Source organism: Sturnira hondurensis, unplaced genomic scaffold (assembly GCF_014824575.4).
Source record: "Sturnira hondurensis isolate 20B ecotype Veracruz unplaced genomic scaffold, ASM1482457v3 Scaffold0009719, whole genome shotgun sequence".
Lineage (NCBI taxonomy): Eukaryota > Metazoa > Chordata > Mammalia > Chiroptera > Phyllostomidae > Sturnira > Sturnira hondurensis.
Genome location: NW_028082350.1, coordinates 16,581,060 through 16,602,339, shown reverse-complemented (window position 1 = coordinate 16,602,339; position 21,280 = coordinate 16,581,060). Strand labels below are relative to the sequence as shown.

General features: G+C 46.7%; 1 protein-coding gene across 4 annotated transcripts in view; it reads right to left on the bottom strand.

The window, feature by feature from the left end:
* NBEA (neurobeachin) overlaps positions 1-21,280 on the bottom strand; it is a 465,797-nt gene that overhangs the window by 418,830 nt on the left and 25,687 nt on the right. For all 4 annotated transcript variants that reach the window (XM_037057645.1, XM_037057647.1, XM_037057648.1 and 1 more), the window contains exons 2-6: positions 8,794-9,025; positions 5,556-5,656; positions 5,223-5,318; positions 4,021-4,142; positions 2,467-2,593 (exon numbers count right to left, since the gene is read on the bottom strand). In XM_037057645.1, coding sequence (XP_036913540.1) covers positions 2,467-2,593; positions 4,021-4,142; positions 5,223-5,318; positions 5,556-5,656; positions 8,794-9,025 — 678 coding nt within the window. The remainder of the gene's footprint in view (positions 1-2,466; positions 2,594-4,020; positions 4,143-5,222; positions 5,319-5,555; positions 5,657-8,793; positions 9,026-21,280) is intronic.

Genomic DNA, 21,280 nt, shown 5'->3' with positions numbered 1-21,280 from the left:
TAAAGAAAGAAAAAAGAGAATACATTTATCTCGAATAATACAACAGTATATATAATCAAATACTTATGATTTCCAAGGTGTGTAAGAACCTTTGCAGAAGGCTTTTTAAAACCCAAATCAAGGCCCTGGCTGGTGTAGCTCAGTGGATTGAGCACAGGCCTGCGAACCAGAGGATCGCAGTTCAATTCCCAGTCAGGGCACATGCCTGGGTTGCAGGCCGGTTCCATGGCAGGCCAACTCCCAGCAGGGGATGCACAAAAGGCAACCATACATTGATGTTTCTCTCCCTCTCCCCTTCCCCTCTAAAGGTAAATAAATAAATAAAATCTTGAAAAAAAAAATAAATAAAACCCAAATCACTCCCAGTTCTTCCCCTACCAAGGCTCCTCAGAATACAGAGTTTTTACAAATGGGAATATATTTATGAAAAAAATTGTGTAAAGATTAGAGAGAACAAATGGATTAAGGTGCTTTGACTTAATGACAATTTTATTTGGTTAACTCCACTCTAATGTTTTTTTATTTATACTCATTAAGCCACTGTTTTCTCTTCTCTGATAATAAAAATCACCTACAGTATTTGTTTAAAACATATAATCCTAACATGAAAACTGTAATCCCCAAAATACGTATTTCTAACAAGTTCCCACTGAAATTCGAAATAGTCTGGTGCCTTTGGCAAACCCTGCCTGGGTCTCATCTCAGACCTGACCAGTCAGAATTTCTGGAGGAGAGGTGATGAGGTTCATGAAACACCTGGGATTAGTATTAGGAAAAAAATAATGCCCCTGTTAATGTACACAGTAATTTAGAATCACTGCTTTTTTGTCTATTTTCTCATATATGTAGTAATAAATGACTGCTAATTGATATCCTTTAGTAGAAGTATTATTACCCCCTTAAACCTAAAGCAAGACTCATTCAAGCCCCATGCAAGATAATATTTTCTTCAGTATGTGGCAAAACAGACACGGTACCATAAACGAACAAGAACGAGGCGGCCACGTGGACACCCCTCTGCCCGGGGCGGGCTCAGTACCCGGCTCGTAGTGGCTCTGGCGGATGCGTCTGCCTGTGTGGATCAGACGCAGAGGGTGCCGGGGACAAGGTGGCGCGTCTCACTGCCGTGTGTCTGAGACAGGCTCGGAATCTGGACGAGGGACTGGCCTCAGACACGGAGGAGCGAGGGAGGAAGGGGCCCGTGTCCTTGTGCCCTGTGTCTGCAGACTCTGACTTTCCCCAGGCTGGCTACGGGCACAAAGACGGGAGTCCAGGGAACTGGCTGAAACACCTCCCTTCAAGACCCAGGCTGATCATGAGTGAACTACAGCTTGTAAATCTGATCTTTTGGTTGCACACTTCTCTACATTTTCTTGTTATTCTCTAGCTCTAGAGAAAACTTTTCAACACGTTTCTCCCTGGTCTCTGAGCAGCCACGTTCTTGTGGACATTAAACACAGGTATGTCTCACAGCCAGAACGTTGACAGCGGGCAACATCCCCCTCCTTGAAGCCATCACTACCAGTGAGGCAGAATCACTGAACTTTTCCACCGCAGAACTGGACACGCGGGCTACCAGGACTCAGTCTCCCCCCAGTCTCTGTGTCACCAAATCTGGAAGTTTAACTTCTGCCTTATGACAAAGCTCAGTATCTGTAACTACACAGTGCACAACACACACAACCAAACCCCTCCAAAGCACAAACTTGACACCAAACCAAGGGAGAGGACGTAGTGCATGGGCCGCCTGCAGCCCCTGCCCCCCACGCCAGCCACTCTGGTTCTCAGTGAAGGACCACTGGACAGGGTGCCCCTCTTCTGACAGGGGTGCATTCCAAGACCGCAGAAATGCCTGGCGTTGGACAGCACCCTCTACGTGCTGTGCTTTGTCCGATCTGTGGTTTTTCCTGCACATGTACCTGGGATGAAGTTTCATTTACAAATCAGATGCAGCAAGAGATGAGCAGCAGCAACTCCTAATAGAATACAACACGGACGCCGCACGCGCTGTCAACAGCTCGTGAACACGCTGACCTGCCAGCCCAGCATGGAACTGGGCGGCTGCTCACGAGGCACAGAGGCCAGGCCAGGCACAGCAACAGGGAAGGGGACCCGGTCACCCTGTGTGGCCTGGCGCCTGAGCCCTTTGCGTCTGGAGCTCCTGTTTAATGGTCTCGGACCCTGGCTGACTGCAGGCAAGAGGAAACCACTGAAGTGTCACTGGAAAGACAGAGGGGAAGGGAGGAAGAGGGCGCCTGTACAAGGTGGGAACCTGCGGGTTCGCGTCAGACACCAGGGTCAGGTGTCAGGCGGGTAACAGAAGGGGGCGCAGCCAAGCGTCTGCGAAAGGAGGCGCAGCCAGGGGAAGGCCGGCAGAGGAGGGCATCGCAGGAGTTGGGACAGGCAAGTCGGGAAAGGGCTAGGACGTGGAGGCCTCACTGTTGGAGGGACGCTCACTGCGCCTACCTTGCGTGGCTGGAAGTCGTACTTGACGCAGTGCTGAAAACCTTTTCCTTTGGACTTCAGCGACGTGACGATCAGACAGTTCCCAACAAAATGGGCGGAGTAGCCGACTCCCTTGCTGGTGCGGAAACTGCAAAGGAAACCCAGCACAGTGTGATGCCCTCGGTACACACACCCGTGTACCGAATGCTTGTGTGCAGACAACAAAACTCTGTAAAAAACGAGACTTCTTTCTCTGTAGAGTAGAGGGGTATCACCTGTGCCAAATAAAGACTAAACATAAAAGGTTTAGAAAACTAGAAGAAAGAATTTAAATTGAAAAAGCAGAAGACAACAGAACCATTTAAAATTCCAATTTAAAATATCACAAATACATAAAAAAAATCAATGGCCCATGAAACCCTACCAAGTCGCTTGCATAGGCCCTCGAGGGCCATCTGGAATTAGCAAACACCAAAGTCATTTATATAGTCAATGTTTTCAAAGACAGCTTGTTCCCTAGTTCTACTGTATCTTTAAAAATAACTTTCAAATTCAAAAGAATGTCACAGCCAACTCTGAAAAATAATGGGTAATCCAGCAAGAGTACATCTTTGTTTTTAGTTTAAAAAAGTATGTGACTATGAAATAGTTATTTTCTTCTAGAGGAGCAGTCTTCCTGCTGTGCATTCAATCCCTATGTAAAAAAATGTGTATGTTTTGAAAATGGTAGCATTTTTGCCTTCCCAAAATGACCATCTTGGAGGTCCACCCCCACTTACGTCTGGAAGTCCAGACGTGCGAACCTTGGTAACAGAGCCCACACGCTATTAGTAGAGCACCCTTCCCAGTTTCAGAGCCGTCATGTAGCAAAGGCACGTCAAATGCTCCTCTGCGGCAAGCCCAGGGGACAGGCACTCCCACTGCCGCCCTCTCACAGCTGCAGACACCAAAGCTCGGGAGAGGCAGAGGCGGCCTTCGCTCGGTGCACTGCAGGGCCGTGCAGGCCAACGCTTGGGAGCACTCACCGCGCTGTCCCCAGGTGTCTGTGAGAGGCTGACGGCACCGCTGGGCGTGGCTGGTGAGCCACAGCCCCCGGGCTCTTGGTCCGTACAGGTCAGCCCATCACGGTGTGGAGCAGCCCATTCTATCGACTCCCTACCAACGAGTTCATCTTCCAGGTGACACTTTTTTTATTGTTGTCATCATTCTGACATGGCCAGTGCCATTAATGCTGCAAAGCACATCCTGATTATGCTCACAGAACAAAGTGAGCGAAAAGGCCAAGTGCATGGAACCCGGTGGGGGGCTTCTCCTCCTTGGCCGGGAGCCGCCCCCACAAGGCACCCGTGCTGCCCTGACTGGCAGGTCTGCGCCCTGACTCTGAAACTGTGACTGGGGCAAGGCCGGTGGGGCAGCAGCACAAAACAGGTCACTAAATTTAATTGACCAAAGAACTTAACATATATTTTTAACACAGAAATCAATGTCACATTTAACTGAATATGTTTTGATACTGTGCTAAATACTTACTAAACTGAGATACTTAAAAGTACTAAAATTAAACATATTACTTACCAATAAAGATAAGGTTTATCCTTATCAACATTAATGTTATTTAACGGATCCATACGAAACCAAGTGTTCAGGGTGAAGCCATTCTGATAAGGCCACTTCGCAATGGGAGGCAATGCAATTGCCTACAAGGCAATGAGAAAAGATACAAAAGTATCAGTTGCTAACACTTGAAACCTACATGATCACAGTAACCAGTGTCACCCCAATAAATGTACTAAAACATAAATAAGTGAATAAATGAATAAAAGAAACATGTTAAAAAAATAAAAAGACATGCTGCAGACTGGAAGACCTTATCTGACAAATACACAGCTGACAAACTTCTACCCCAAATATACAATTCATTCTTACAATAATAAGACAACCATTTTTAAAAAATAAACAGAAGGTTTGAACACAAGCAGCTCAGAAGATGCAGGACAGCCCATGGACACAGGAGAAAGCACTCGGCACACTCGCCGTGAATTAACACACCACTAAAATCCCGGGAGGCGCCACTCTGTCGGCACTGAGAGGACTCAGACTCAATAGGCGGGTGGGCAGCTCCCAGAACCCCCACCTCTGCTGACGGGGAGGCAGAGGGTCCCACCATGGGAAGTGACCCGCCTGCTCTCGGGAAATGAAAGAGACACCAACACCCCGCGCCTGCTCTTAGGCGCCTGCCCGGTCTTAGGCGCCCACCCCAGAGACAGGACAGCGGGCCCACAGGCCCACTTCAAACGTTCAGCAGCAGTGCTTACAGCAGTGCTTACAGCAACCAAAAACCGTAACTCAGATGCCCGTCGACTAGTCAAGGGCAAGTAAGCGGGAGTACACCCGGAACTGTGACACTACAAAGAACAAAAAGGGCATGAATAAATGGTAAGCTACAACATGAATAATTTCAAAAGCATATGGTAAATGAAAGATGCCTGATAAAAAGACTACATAATGTGTGATTTTAATTATATAAAATTCTAGAAAAGGCAAAGTTAACCACAAAAATCAATCAGAGGCTAAGAAGAGGGGATCGGCTTCAAAAACAAACAGGGAACCCGGGGAACAAAAGAATTGTTCTAAATCAAGGTCACGGTTCAGGTTACCACACTATTCAAAACTCATCACATCATACTTTTTAAATCAGCGAACTTTACTGTGCACATTACACCTTAATAGAGCTGACTTAAACACAAACAAAAACGCACATGTGCTTTTAAACTCACCGCAGCACTGCAGCCGGGAAAATTGAAAAAGGTGTCAGGGCCGTGTCTCTGGGGCATCTGATTAAGAACTGACAGTAACTTCACTGCATGTCTCGGCTGCGGAAACCAGAAAGAGAAATGGCCTTGGTACAGGCTGAGCAAAAACACCTACCACATCACACTAGCCACTGGACGATCTTTCTGACTAGAGGGGAAATTAATTTTAAATGATCTACATAACTCCTTAAGAGGAACGACTCCCACCACCAACTGGAGTGCACAGCCCCCTAGAGACAAGCTGCCGGGCAGTAAGTGTTCACGCACGGAGACTGAGCCTCCCCGACCACAGCTTACCCAGACGCCACTCTCCCCTCGCAGCATGCTGAACAGAAGCTTCAGCTCCTTGACAGTGATGCTGTAGCTGGCAAGAACCCCCAACATATCAACTAGAAGATCTTCAAAGGAAAATAAAGTTATTCTGAACTCTAGCCACAAGCTGCCATCTGTCAAGATAATAGACTTTTAAAAAGAATGGAAGTTATCAAGTCTAATTTCAACACATAAAATATACAGCTAAACATCCTCATGAATAGTTAGTTATTCCAATGAATTGTTAAGTCATCAGAAAACAAAAAAGTACATGTAAGGTTTAGAATTCTATGCATCAGGTATGACATTCCGATGAAGTTTTCTCAGCAGACGCATAGAACAGACGTTTGTAAGTCCCCAGAGCACACACACGGCAATGCTGAGTGCCGAGGAAGGTAGGCAAAGTAGGCTCAGGTACGATGACAACATTCTAAATTAGCTGTTTTCACAGGAAAACATGACTGCCCACCATATCCTCCTTTACGAAACGTTTCTGAAATATTTCTTGACGTATTAGTAACAACTCTGAGCGGGTGCTCCTCACCTGGCATGTGTGAGCATCGCAAGCGCCCTAACAAGCCGGGCAGGGAGCACTGCCGCCCCACAGCTGAGCAAGGGAGGCGGAGGCAGCTTCATCCCACTTCCAGCGAGCACGCCTGACAGTCAGCGGCAAAGTCAGGCAGTGTGGCTCCGGACGCCTCACGCTCACCCAGCAGTCTCTAAATGGGACACCAGGTCAGCAGGCTACCAGTGACTCCCAGTGTGTTCATCTGCGTGTGCACGTGTGAGAGCCAACCAGCTCGCCCAATAAGAAAAACCATGCGCATCTAATCCCTGTCCCTGGTTACCTTCTCGTCTCTGCATGTTGTGAGTCATACCTCTATCAGTTTTTTGTAAGAAATTAAATATCTAAATATTTTAATTTTATTTTCTCTATTCCTAAAACACTTCCTAAGAATTAAAGATACTATACAAGTTATTACAGTCAACAGACACTCTAAAAAATTAATCAACTAATAAAAAGATTAGATTAGGGTATGTTCAAATAATTAAAAATTGGTATATAATATATATATAATCCAATATCACAGACTAATAGATGAATTTGAGACTTTAAAAATATTGTGTATTTAAAATAGAAATTTAATTGGTTATTTTCATCCACACACAACTGAGTAATTCTCAATGTTACAATATGTAAGCAATCTATAAAACTGTCAGAGTGGATATGCCACTTTTGAGACAGATCTTTTAGCGAAATAAAATGTTTCATCATTCAAATAACAAAAATATTCATAGTCACTATATATTAATCAGAAAATGTGCTTCTAAGAAAGAACTCTGGATAAAAATCAAGCATCTCAAAACCCTCCGTCAACACCAAGCGGTCCCCACAGACCAGCCGCGACGGCACTCTTCAGATACTTCTCAGAGGTTCGCTTCACTGTGAGTGCTTGTGTGACACATGTGATTTCTGTTTTTCAACCTTTCTCTACTCTCCTAGGTATCTGCATTTAATTACATAGTTATTAAAATTTCTTATCTATTGTACATATAACGTAACCAAGCAGCTCAGTTTAATTTGGTAACAGTTCTTCTCTGTACCAGATTTTTAAGAGAGGGAACAAATACTGAAACTATGAAATTTTCTCATCAATTTACTACTCCACCTTCTAGTGATACCTTCACATTAGTAAGTATTCAGGGTGAAAACTCAGTAGTATTTGGGGGGTTACTGGTGCTTCATTAGCATGTTATCTAAATTTTAACTTCTCTACTGCAAAGTAAGCTACAGATTTTTTCTGACATTTATTCAGTGCTTAAAACAATAAAAAGTGGAAGTTTGTGTTAGCAGTACTAATTCCTGAGAACAAAGGACACAAGAGTTGGGAAGGTTTCTGTACGAGAGACCCGTGAAGAAGGCGCCCTGCGGTGGCGCTCACACTCACTGCCCACACAGCACCGCCCACCAGTGATGTGGCTGTACCACTGTACACGTTCTTGCGGCTCATTCTGCAAAATGCACTCTCTAAAGTGGTAGCTACTTTATCATGTACATAAATCAATAAATGAATAAATAGAGGCAAGCTTCAGTCCCAAGTGTGCAAAGGCCCCGTGATCGTCAGTAAGACTTTGGGCACACGGAGGGTCACACGAATGAATCCCCATGGGACAACGCCACGAGCACTGGCAGACATGGTGCATCTGTGTTAAGAAGACACTGTGTCTGAGTCTGACTCTTCCTGCGGTGAACCACTAGGACCCAACACGGAGAATGCTGCATCGCCCCAAGTAGACAGATGCCACTTTGAAGGCCATCAGAAATGGTTTTACTATACTCTTCAAGACCAACAAAAATGTTTACATATTGAATTTAAAAAGCACAAAGTTAAAAACACAATATATAATTAAATACTACATAGAAAGTCCTGTTTCCATTTCTGGTAGATTTTATAGTACTTGTTTCACCTATTCATCATTAAGATTTTCTAAAACCTGGAAAAGCAAAATTAGTAATTGTCTAAAACAAAAGAAGTCATTCTCTATTTGTCAGGTTTTCCCTTAACAAAAAAGCAGTTTTTTCCATATAGCTCTATTTATCTATTTTAAATCAAGGCAGCTTCAACAAATCTATAAAGTGGCAGGAGCTCGGTACCCGTCATCAATTCTCTCCGAAACTCGTGACCAGTCCCAAGAACAACAGAGCGGCCCCTCCTGCGAGGCGGTGCTGTAACCCGTACAGGCTATGCAGTACGTGCAATGAGCCCCGGCCAANAAAAGCAAAATTAGTAATTGTCTAAAACAAAAGAAGTCATTCTCTATTTGTCAGGTTTTCCCTTAACAAAAAAGCAGTTTTTTCCATATAGCTCTATTTATCTATTTTAAATCAAGGCAGCTTCAACAAATCTATAAAGTGGCAGGAGCTCGGTACCCGTCATCAATTCTCTCCGAAACTCGTGACCAGTCCCGAGAACAACAGAGCGGCCCCTCCTGCGAGGCAGTGCTGTAACCCGTACAGGCTACACAGTAGCCTGTAATTACAGTCACAGTAGCCTGTAACTGCAATGAGCCCCGGCCAAATGCCAAGTGCTGAAACCCTTTTCCCCGTCAAAATGCGAGGAGGCCGGGGTCTGACGAGTGCCCAGCCTGACCAGTGCCGAGGCGCCACCGCACTACCCGCAGACATCGGGAGCACCCCGCACCCCGCCGGCCGGCCTCCTACCTGCTATCATGTCGTCCACGGCACTGGTCTGCAGCAGCACCTGCTCGATGAGCCCGACCTCCGTGCTGGTCTGCAGGTTGCGCACGCTCTTCCGCAGGACGGCCGTGAACATGCTCCAGACCTCGGCCTGGCAGGTGACGTCACAGTGCTCCAGAAGCTCCGTCATGCAGGTGATGCTCTCGGCGTCCTGGATGATGAAGTTCATCTCCAGGTCAAATTCTCCCCCAACCAGCTGGAAATGAGCGGAAACACACCAGAGGACAATAAGCCGGGGTGCATTTACAACCATATTTGAAAGAAAGCATAACTACTTTAAAACACTTCAAGTCTTCTAGCCTGCAACTAAGTTGGATAAAAATTAGTACCCTACAGGTAAGTGAACCCAACTTGCAAAGAGAAATATAATTTCTCTAATGGAAAAAGGTGACTTCAAATCTGGAATAACAGAGTGAAACAGAGCATATGACTCTGGGGTGGGGCTGTCGGGTGGCGGAATTCAGGACAAATTTCTACCAAAAAGAGGCTTGGCTCTTAAGAGCAATATTCACTAGAGGATGAAATGTAAGCATAAATTTTAAGACATAAAATGTCCATGTTGAAATGATAGAATCAATGTTTAAAATAAGTTTAAAAGAGAACTCCCTAATATCTCGCAATACTTGCAAAAGTACGTGGACTGGTATATGTGATTAACGGCAACACATGTGCCTTGGAGGCAAGTGAGTCAGAAGTGCTGCTGCGCCCCCTGAACACGCCTGAACTCAAAGATGTGCTGTGACAGTGCTCTCATCCTCTATGACCACACATCAACGTTCGGGAGCGGTGCCATCCTTCGTGGCTGTCCTGTTACAGCTGCCCCGCCCCCTGCCCCGCCCGCGCCTGTGGTTCAGGACCAAGGGTCATCCACAGGTGTTCTTTAGCTGGAGCCCTCCCCCTTCTTTAAATCCCTATTCTTAAAGAGCAGCACTGACACGCTGGATATCTTTTTGGTCAAAGAATGAAAGATGTAGGGAAAAAACAGCCATATGCAAAATGTCTAATAATTTTGAAGTTATGCATTAATTCATTCAACAAATGTTTTACTTATAAAAGAGAAGAACTCACTGCTCTAGGAAGTAGCGGCATTTCCACGGACAAGCAAAAGCCCAAGCGCTAACAGTGCTCAGTTCCAAGAATAAGGATGTACACGTGCACAGCATGTATACTCTTACCTTACTCCCAAAAAGGTTGCAGCTTACAAGTTACATGGAGCATAAAGAAGGCGCAACGCGGTATGAATGCGCAGCAGTAGTACAACACTACTGTCCAACCCTACGTGCCAGGTAGAGCCACCCTAAGTGCCCCGCACATTTTAAATAACTTAGTTCTCATTACGACATATGAGAAAGAAGATGTATTTTCTTCCTTCACGGGTAAGTAAGTAGTCATAGGCCCAGGAGTTGAACTAACTTGTAAGGGATCACAGAAGCTGTGGGTAGAAGACCCAAGACCAAGACCCAGTAAACTCCCTTCACACAAGTCCATACAAGCAATAAAATCTCATTTAAGAATTATTTTAAAGTTTTCAAAAATTTAAAAGCAAAATATCCTCAAATTTCAATATACTAAACCCTGCATACATTTTTCTCTGTAACAGCTCCAAAACTCAACTTTGTAAAAACGAGGCCTTCTGTTAACTCCTGACCTTTAAATGATGCAGATGTCCTCCCTGACTAAGGCTAGTTTGACTTCTGTGGAAACAACTGCAGCCGCTCTTGCTGGTTCCGCTTTGTCAATGATAACCACTACGAGAGAGTGGCTAAGAGTCAGTCTCTACATCCAGCCTCCCCGGACTTAGGTTCCAGTCGCATCAGTCCCTTGCAGTGACACCTCTTGCCCAAGCCTGAGCACTTCATCAACAGTGCGGGACAGAAGTTCCTTCGGAACAGGCCACGGTGACTGGGTTATCAGCGCTCAGGAACAAAGTGGGGCACGTAGTCAGCACTAGGTTGAGGTTGGTTCATAGATCTATGACAAACAACTGGAACACCATTTTTGCCAGGCCAGTCTCACCAAAGTCTCGCGGTGCTTACTCACCGTTACATACTCAGTTGCTTCAAACCTCAGCTGAACCTTGTAAAGCAGGGTTACTAACACACACAGAGAAATAAACAGGTTTGAAACACCACGACACATACTAACTGAAACAAAAGAAGCAGATTCCAAGATTTAAGCCTATGAGTCTTGAATACACTTGTGTAATACTTTATTCAAGACAGTATACAATCAAGGAAGAATAATAAAGAATATTTTAGACTAATTTCCTAAATGAGTTCTAAGGCTCTGGTGGAATCTGGTGTAACCAAGAACCATTATGAAATGTGTAAGTAACAGAGATGGGCTCAGCTGCAAGAAAATAAATAGTATGCTTTCAAAGGAATTAACAATTAATATGTGTATTTCTAACAATCAGGCTCTGTCATGTGAAGCCTAAGGTTCCATCTTTCACAGTTAAAAAGAACAATGACCTTTCAGATATATTTATTTAATTACAAAAGAGTTTGGGTTATGGCTCTCTGGTTTCATTGCCAGAAGCTGTAAAAATATTCAGAGCAGATAATGCAGAGTGGGCTTACATTTTCTGACAGCCTTTTTAACCTGTATTATAACTTCTAATACATACGGAACTGTGGCTAATGCTTCTGAAACTCTCATTCCAAGATCAGGAAAATATTTATTCCCCACTTCTATATGAAATAACTTTTATTTACCCTTTAAAAGTGTAAAAATTACTGTCTGTTCTTTGGAGAAATTTTGGCCCAAATTTTCAATCAGACTGTGAGTTGTTTTGCTGTCATTTTTTCAACACAGAGTTGTATGAGTTCCTTACTTATTTTCAGATGTTAATCTCTTACCTAATATATCATTTGTGGGTATCTTTTCCCATTTAGTAGGTGGTACAAATCAAAACCACAACAAGATACTACCTCACACCTGTCAGAATGGCTATCATCAAAAAGTCAGCAAACGAGATGAGCCATCGAGGACATGGAGAAAAGGGAGCCCTCGTGCACTGCTGGTGGGACTGAAAACTGGCACGGCCACTGTGAGAAACAGTACGGAGGGTCCTCAAAAATTTAAAAATGGAACCGCCTTTTGACCCAGTGATTGCACTTCCGGGTATTTATCCGAAAAAATCAACAGCATGGATAAGAAAAGGCATAAGCACCCCTTGGTTCACTGCAGTGTTATTTATAACAGCCGAGACACGAAAGAAACGAAGCTGTGTCCACCCACAGATATGAATGGATAAAGAAGATGTGGGGTATGTGACTACACGTTCATGTACATTAAACTCCAAGAATATAAAATAACCATTCAGCTTTAAAAAGGCCTAAAACTGAACACTTTCTCCCCAGTTCCATATAGTACACAGTGTCGTTTCTACACAGATACTTTTCCCATCAAAAGCTTCTCTATTTGCACTTCACAAACATTGTTTCTACCCCAAATGACAGCTAGCAGTGAGAAGGCGAGGTATTGCAAGGTGGCCCTCCCAAGGGCTGTGCAGGAAAGACCTGGCCTGGGGTCTCCCCTGGTAGGTTGATTAGCATCTTTTCCCAGGGTCTCTGCACATCATCTTCCTGCAACACATCTCAGTGTTCACATCTCTCCTTTTTACAGAGCCAGTCACACGGGGTAGGGGTCCAACCGATGACTGTGTTTTCACTTGATTACCTCTGTAAAGACACTCTCTCTCTAAATATGGCCACAGTCTGTTTAACTAAAGGTTAAGACTCAGCGTACCTTCTCGCCCCTTCCTGGGGGTATGAGGTGGAGGCCTTCCAATTCCATCCATAACACCACGACTGCAACATCCCAAGCAGGTCCCAATGTGGGCAATGCTGCCCCTTCATTCTGTCTAATGCCTATCCAAGGCAAAAAAGAGAAAGCAAAACAAAAACCCTCCATCAAGTTATAAATACTAACTCTCAACAACAGCATTATGAATGACCACTACTTCCTAATAACCTGAATTTTTCCTTAAGGGGATTTTCAAAGTAGAAAAGTGTCTATGAGAAAGCACGGGGTCCACACTGGCCCCAGAGGTGAGCCTGTCACCTGCCATGGGCACCACTCAGCGGAAACCCCTCTTCGGGACGTAGTTGCGAAGGCAAGGGCCCTCCGCCGCCTCTCTGGGTCACGAGTCACATGGAAGTTTACAGAGTTCAGGTAAGGTCAGTTTTACCTTAAATTTCACGTAAGACCAAATCTCACTTTTTAAAAGTAAACCCCTTACTCCAAGTACCACGACAAAAGAAGGGAAACAAAGTGCCACGTTCATGCACACATGCACACATGCACACATGCACATGAAGTGACCCACACTCCTCCTCTCGGGGGCTGAGAAACACACAACCCGACAACAGATCCGTGAGCTAGTAACTCTACTCCACACACTGAAACTAGGGAGTGCATCACATAAGACAGGCAACCACACAATCAAAGCTGGAAACAGCCGAGAAGCTTGTCCAACTAATATTTTCCTAATTTCTTCTTGTCTTCAAGGATAGACTGTCAACATCTTCCCTTCCTAGAATATTCATGTGTCTTTTTCATTCAACCTTCAAAATGGGTTTCCTTTCATCTGAAATATATTTCTCCAGTTGGAAAGTATAGTTTTCTTTTCTCATACCTTCATTAAAGTAAATAATAAATGATTGGTATAAACCTCTTTTACATCACTGAAATTAATACAGACAATCCTTTAAATTATTTCAGGTAAGTCATTGACCTTCCTTCAACTTTTTTTTTGTAACTTTAACAATGCTACCTTTTCCTGGTTTTTACTTATCTTTTCAAAAGAATCATTATAAAAATTGGGCTCACCCCAGCTGATGTGGCTCAGTGGACTGAGTGCCAGACTGAGCACCAGACTTTGAACTAAAAGGTCACCGGTTCAATTCCCAGTCAGGGCACATGCCTGGGTTGTGGGCCAAGTCCCCAGTAGGGGGTGCATGAGAGGCAACCACACATAATGTTTCTCTCCCTCTCTTTCACCTTCCTTTCCCATCTCTAAAAATAAATATAATCTTAAAAAAGTAAAGATTAAGAGAATTGGGCACAGACACTTAGAGAAATCCAATGTTCTAGTACAATGTAGAAAACTCAGGTCTCCCGTGTGACGTAGCCATGACAGACGGGGTGACAGCGAGTCATGCGCACTACTCACTGTGGCTCAGCTCAGTGGACGCACCGGGCACTGTGAGAGCTAGACCCGCAGCCCGGCAGACACTGCTCACGCAGTCGTAACCCGGGGTCACACCCAAACGATGAGGCGACACAGCTCTAAAAGCAGGTGTCATAAATCTTGGTTGCTCAGTTGCAAATGATGAGCTTAAAGCATTGCTTTAAAAAAACTATTGAGTGTTTAAAAAGAAAAGGCTCTTGCTGACCTAAGATTTCATTTTATGAAGCTAAAACAAAGAACAAAGCAAGTATAAGAAATGAAATAAAAAGCAGAAAGCAATGAAATAAAAACAAAGAGAAAGAATTAAGACAGCCAAATTTGTTTTCTTGAAATGACCGATAAACCACTAGCTAAACTAACTGAAAAAGAGAAAGAAAAGTATAAATTTTAACATCTGGAATGGATTATCACCATAAACCCTACAAGCATTAAAAGCATACCACAGAAAGGTCTATGAACAATGCTGTGACAACAAATCCAATTACTTAGATAAACAGAGACCCCCTGCAAAAAACAATGTTCCAAATGGATACAGATGAATGAAAATCTAAACAGCCTGTATTTATTAAAAAGTTAAATCTACTATCAAACACCCCACCCCCCACAAAGAACAGCGTGCACTCAGTGTACGCAGTGTCCTGACCAGCACGCCCTGTGAAACCCCCCCGGGGAGAGAAGAAGGAGGTGCTCCCACCCAGTTTCTCCCACCCAGTTTCCCAGCCACCCCGATAGGACCCAACTAGGGCCTCACAGGGAAAGGAAGACTCAGCCTCCTCTTTGAGTCCAGGCACACGAATCCCTAAAAATGGTAACAAAACCAAATCTAGCAACGTATAGGATGCAAAATGCACCACACAACCATCCCGAGAGTGCAAGGTTGTGCTCTGACACTCAAAACCAATGTCGGATTGCCAGTAAGAACATGGCATGGTACAAACACTCTGGAGGACAATTTGCCAGCTTCTTAAGAAATTAAACAGAGATTTGCCATATGACCAAGAATTCCACACCTAGGTATCTACAAAAATTTATGTTCATGAAAGCATTATTATTAAAAGCCAAACACTGGAAAGAACCCCAAGGTCCATAAACTGGTAAAGAAGTTATCCCAGTGTGGTACAGCCACGCAACGGGATGCTACGGGGCAGTACAGTGGAAGATCAGTGAAACTCGAACACACTCTGGTAGATGACAGGAGTCAGACCTGAAAGAGCGTTTGTTGTGTGACTCCATTTATGTAGAAGATGGAGAAAAGGCTGATGCAGAGAGAGCACATTAGAGATCGCCCCGGCTGGAGAGGGGAATGGGAGAGGAGTACAAGTGGGCGTGGCCTCTCTTTGAGGTGGGGGGTGCTGGAAGTGTTCTAAAAACAGATTATTCTTGTAGTCAAATGACCATGCAAAAATACTAAGACTCTGACTTGTATGCTAAGAGGAAATGAATTTTATGGAATGTGAACACCTCATAAACTTAAAAACAATTATCACATTAACATAAGCACTTCAATCAATATAAAAATATCATTTGAAAAATTCAGCCATTGGTGATAAAAAAACTTTTTAGGCAAGTCGAAATAGAAGGAACACCCGTACCCAGGCAAACGGTGTTCAGAAAGACCTGTGACAGACGTGTTGATGGCGAATCGACTGAGTGGTCAGCCCGGTGCCCTGAAGAAGCGGAGGGTGCCCACTCCCATCGCGGTGGTCAGCGCTGTGTGGCAGGGCCCCCTCACGTAAAGGCCGGAAAGGAGGAAGGGGAACTGCCCGTCTTTCTGGCGCCACGTGGAGACAGGACTGCGCGTGCAGAATACACCAAGTGTCTACAAAGCAGCTACTCATGCAAGTACCTGACTTCAGCGAAGTTGGAGGACAAAGATCAACAGACAAAACTGTATGTTGAGCATCAAACAATTAGAAACTAAAATTCTGAAATTCTATTTTCAATAGCATCAAAAACACTTCGAAATAATGTAACAAAAACATGGGTAATGCCTCTAAGCTATAAACTACAAAACCTGCTGCAAGGAATTTTTAAAAGATGTAAACAGAGGCGAATCATGTTCAAGAATTGGAAGACTCGGTATTTTTGAGAAATCACTCCCCCCAAACAATTAAACTACCCACTGCCACAAATGTACTTACAAAACCCACCAGGCCTCTCGGTAGAAACTGACATCAGGAGGGTAGAAACTGACCTCGGCGACGCAAGGTGTGTGTGACCACAAAGCAAGCAACCACCCGGACCCTCGCCACCCAGGGGCACAAACGGGGCGCTCGCGCAGCCCCGCCCACGCGCGGCCCAGCCCGAGCAGGCGCTCCAGCCGGACAGCCGTTTCTCAGGGACACTGGGACCTGCAGCCCCAAGAGAACACTCTGGATGAGTCACATTTCACCAAAACTTAAAAGTATTTTTTCGTGAAAAGACGGTTGTAGGTTAAGTAAAATTTACCTACCGAAAAAAACTTTCAAACAGTATGTGTCTGACCCAGGGGCGGTATCTAAAGTACATTTTGAGAATCCCCTGAGTAATCCTCACGTTAAAAGCTGGCAGAAGACGAGGAGGCGCTTCACAAAGTACTTTCACACGGCCCAGCGCGCGCACGACAGGAAGAGGCGCCCCGGTCCCTGGACGCCCCGGGAGCTCCGCAACGCCACCGGGCGGCTCTCCGCAGAGGGCTCCCAGCGCCGCCGCCAACCGCCGGGGGGTGGGGTACGCTCACGCTTACGTGATGAGTGAGGGATACGCTCACAGGTACTAACGGGGTGGGGGTACGCTCACACGTACGCGATGGGCGGGGACACGCTCGCACGTACATGACAAGTGGAGGTACACTCAGACGTACGTGACGGGGGTGGGGGGCACGCTCACACGTACGTGAGGGGTGAAGGTATGCTCAGATGTACGTGACGAGGGTGGGGGCACGCTCACACGTACACGACGTGGCGGGGGGGTGGATACGCTCACGGGCACACTACTTCCGCTGGCTCCGAGAACGCCCTACGGCCCCTCTTAAAGCGGCACACACCACTGTCAGACCCAGCAGTCACCAACACGTGCTTAGGCAGTCATCCAAAGAAATAAAAACCAGATCTCAACACGGCTGCTACACGGAGGTTCATGGAAGCTTTATTCACGATGGCCAAAAACCACCAACAGCCCCAAGGTCCACCAACAGGAGAAGGGGCAGACCACGGTACTGCAGGCGTGACGGTCTCCTTGGCAGCCAAAAAGGGCAGATGCTGATCCACACAACAGGAACAAACCGCTCAAGCACGAGGCCCCACGAGAGGAGCTTTACTCAAGAGGCCACTCACGCCTGTCAGATTCCGGCCGCACCACGTGCGCGGCCAGCCCGGTCTGGCTTCAGGGCTGTGGGCTGAGGACCGACCGGGCGGGTGCAAGGGACTTTATGCAGTGGCCGGGACGTTCCTTATCTCGCAGGGCCTACGCAGAGAGCGCTGTAATAAAGACAGTTTCCATCGTATGGAACTTTACAAAAAAGAGGCTGCGGGGGGACCCTCACCAAACACTGAGTTAGCAGATGTGCATGGCTGTAACCTCGCTTGAATTATATCTCAAATTTAAAAAAAAAAACGCAAAAAAAGTTGGATGCGTGTGTGATAAAGCTCCTTTAGTAAAGTGCAAACTGTGGAACCCGGGCGCTTGTACACTAACTAGAACTCCCCAACTCTTCCCATCAGTAAACACTGTCAGGCCTGTAAGCCAGCACTGAAACTTGTCACTAACTAGCGCGACCCATCCGCAGTCTTTCCGAAAACTCCCAGCCCAGTGCCACTCACTTTTTCTTCAGCTCGGCCCTTGACAGGCCCATCCGACAGAGGAGATGGGCTGCAGATTCCCCTCCACACTCCCCACGCTCCTTCCACCGTGACCACGCACAGCAGAGCAGGACAGGCCAGGCTGGGAGACCCGTCCTGACCCCACGCACCTCCCTGGGGAAGGGAAAGGACCCCCACCGTCCAGACCGACTGCATGCCTTCCGGCACTGATGACGGCACTGATGACGTCAGCATCCATTCTGCGTGCGGCCCTCCCGCGCGGTCCGCCACGCGGGTGTCCACACTCCTGGGAAGCTCTGGCCTGCGGGGACCAGAGGCCAACAGGAGGCCGGCGGGAGGCCTCTGGGGCAATCTCACCCACTGCCACAAAGCCCGGGACGCTGGGCGCTTTTCCCAGAAAAGCAGCAGTGTGGACTTGCCTGCCCCCGGCCACAAGGAGCATCTGACAGCTGCCTCTCCGGGTGTGGCCTCCCAGCCAGGTCCCCCTGGCCCCACTCACCCTTGCACTTAGCTCTGCCCCTCTCTCCTCTGCAAAGACATCTCTGACGCTCCACTCTCCAAACATGGTGTCACCTACCCTCCTCAGAAAGTTCGTAATTCATTGTATTTATCTTACGCAGCTTTACAAATGTATGTTTAGCAGAAGGAAGGCTGTTAAAAGGCTCCAGCCAACTTCACCTATCTGACCTAACATAAATTACTTAATCTTGTCGTCTCCTACGTAAACTGTAGGTAACGGGACTTGACCTCACAGGGTTGTTGTGGGAATTATTATATCCAGCCTCCTACATCAATCATTGGATAAGAACGGATTATTATTCTATTATTGCCTTCACAGGAGCCTGACTCATACCAACATTTAATAGGCACTCACTGAACACTTCCACTGAAAGACCAAGTGACTGGGCCATCCGTGTATGGCTGCCACAATATTGCTGTGGTCCACACCGATAAACACACTCAAATAACCACCCACTGTGATTAAAGGGGACAGTACTAACTGGTCTGTGATGACTGGCAAAAACGAAGGAGCCCCACTTCCCTTGCTTGGAAGTTGGCTTGCATGCTGTCCATAAAGTGCTGTATCACGTCGCCGCCACCCCCGTTCCCATCCCTGTCACTGAGTGTGCCCGGCAGGTCAGTCCTCACTCCCGACCCCAAGTCTGCACACTGGAGCTCTGGGAACAGCAAACCCACACCCGCCCCAGCCCTGGTACAAGGCTTCTGGCTGCTCCCAATTTCAGAAGCCTGCTCCTTGTTTAGAAGCCTTCCAAATGTTCAACTTTATGAACATTTGAAACTTCAGGTACAATAAGACATAAACTTAACAAGATAAATTGAGAAACTGTTACTAGAATGATTATTTATTCCATGGTGAAATCTCTAGACAAGAACAGGAGACAATTTATACTTTAGCACAAAGGAAAAATAAGTGGCAAAAACCCAGTGTGCAAACGATTATGACTTCATCTCCACTACACAGCAACATTGTAAGTGCCAAGTCTCTACTCTCTCACTGGGCTGCCCTCACAACGGGGAGCCTGCCCAGCGCCCGGCTCCCTCAGCCAAAGGGTGAAACGCCAGCCCAAAGCTCTAACTCCTTTCACCGGACACAGGAGTGAGACTCAAAACAAAAATGGCAGGAGGAAAATGGCATCCCAATGGCAAAGAATTAGATACACTACCACGAATCGGAGACGGGACAAGGACTGCGGTCACCCAGCACCGCAGCAGCCACCTGACAGGCAACGCCCCACCCAGGCTTCCTGATCACAGGGGCGAGGAGGGACTGATGCCTGGGGACCCAGGTCTTTCTCACGGCACTGAAGCACCAGCAGCGAGGGCACCTGGGTGGGAAAATGGCCTTGCTCACCCGCCAAGCACTTTCAAATATGTGCATCTCATCCTATAGGCAATGGCAATGAAATACTGTAGTGTTCCCTAAAAGTACATCTTCAAGGTTACGGCATCATTTCTGAATTCTGTAAAATAGTGTAACAAAAACTTTTAAAGAAAGAGAAGACACAGTTCAATGTCACCTTCTTGGAGAAGCCCCCCCCCCCTTTTTCTAAAGCCAAGGCACGCAACTGCTGCCCACAGGTCAGTTCTAGCTTGCTGCCTTACTGTAAAGAGTTCTCTTCTGTGGGCGCACACGGCTGTGAGCACTCACTTACACACTGGGTGCATGCCCACAGTGTGATTTAAATGTGGTGGTGTCTCTGCCCTCAGCTCCTAGCAGAGGAGGGACAGGAGTGCCTCCCAGTCAACCCCCTGGATGACAGCTCGGGTGTTGCTACCCAGGCGGCTCGCGGCCAGCCAGTCAGGACGGGGCTGGCTGGGAGACCAGCATGTGCCCCAGTGCTGGCACCGGCTCGGCCCTGTGGCCAGCGATGAGGCCTTGCGCACCTGCACGACGAAGGCTCCGTGAGAACGCTAGACAATGAGCTCAGGGCGCCTCCCAGTCAGTGCTCACCCCGAGGTGCCAGGACAGAGCCCAGAGAGGGCATGGGGCTCTGTGGGCCAGCCCCCACCTCGATTCCTTTCGGCCACTCTTGAGTGTGTCCTTCACGATAAAGCCAACTGTGAGCATGGGGCTTTCCCGGGTGCCGTGAGTCATCCAGCAACTGTCACACAGAAGGATGGGGCTGCCCTCAGGCAGGAAGCGAGGCAGCAGCCCCCCCCCCCCCGCCCCGTGGCCTATGAGTGACGGTGGCCTTGTAGGACTGAGCCCTCAGCCTGTGGGGTTTGCACTGACTCCAGGTAGTGTCAGAAGTGAACCAAATTCTAGGACACCTAATGGGTGCCACCAAAGCAGTGTCAAAAAACAAAGCACTTTATTTCAATACGGGTATGGCTGCCTTGCAGTGGCAGCTGCAGAGCTGAGGGGCCACAGCAGACACCACTGGCCGCAGCGCCCGCAACCTGGGTCCTCTGGGGGGCGTGTGCTGCCGCTGTCCTGGAAAGCCGGTTTCTCATGGCCTCCTGCCTCCACGTGTGGGGCCGTGTCTCTAACACAGCACTTCACCTTCACACAACTGTCCACACAGAGTGGGTTTACAGTGGGGAGAACACAAAACCGAGTTTACCTTTGCGTTATTATCTATTAATTACTATTTCATTTCCACACAAACAATTAAACCTACTTTTGTCCCACTCTGTTTTTAAAAAACTATTTAAACCTCCATCTCTTCCCCCGCCCCTACAGAGTACCACTTATGAACAGACACAGGTTCGTTAATCATTATAGTCTTAGAACCAACTTCTTGGCATGTGGTGGACAGAAGCTTAAAAAAAAACATTCCCACCAAAACAGCTTCTTAAACCATGTTTCTACCCCAGTGTATCTAATCATCTACTTTAACATCAGCTTACGTTCCGGTTCAAAAGAGAAAAAATACTACTTAAAAATCACAAATTATTCACGTGTTGAAGCCTGAGAGGACCAGACACTAGAAGA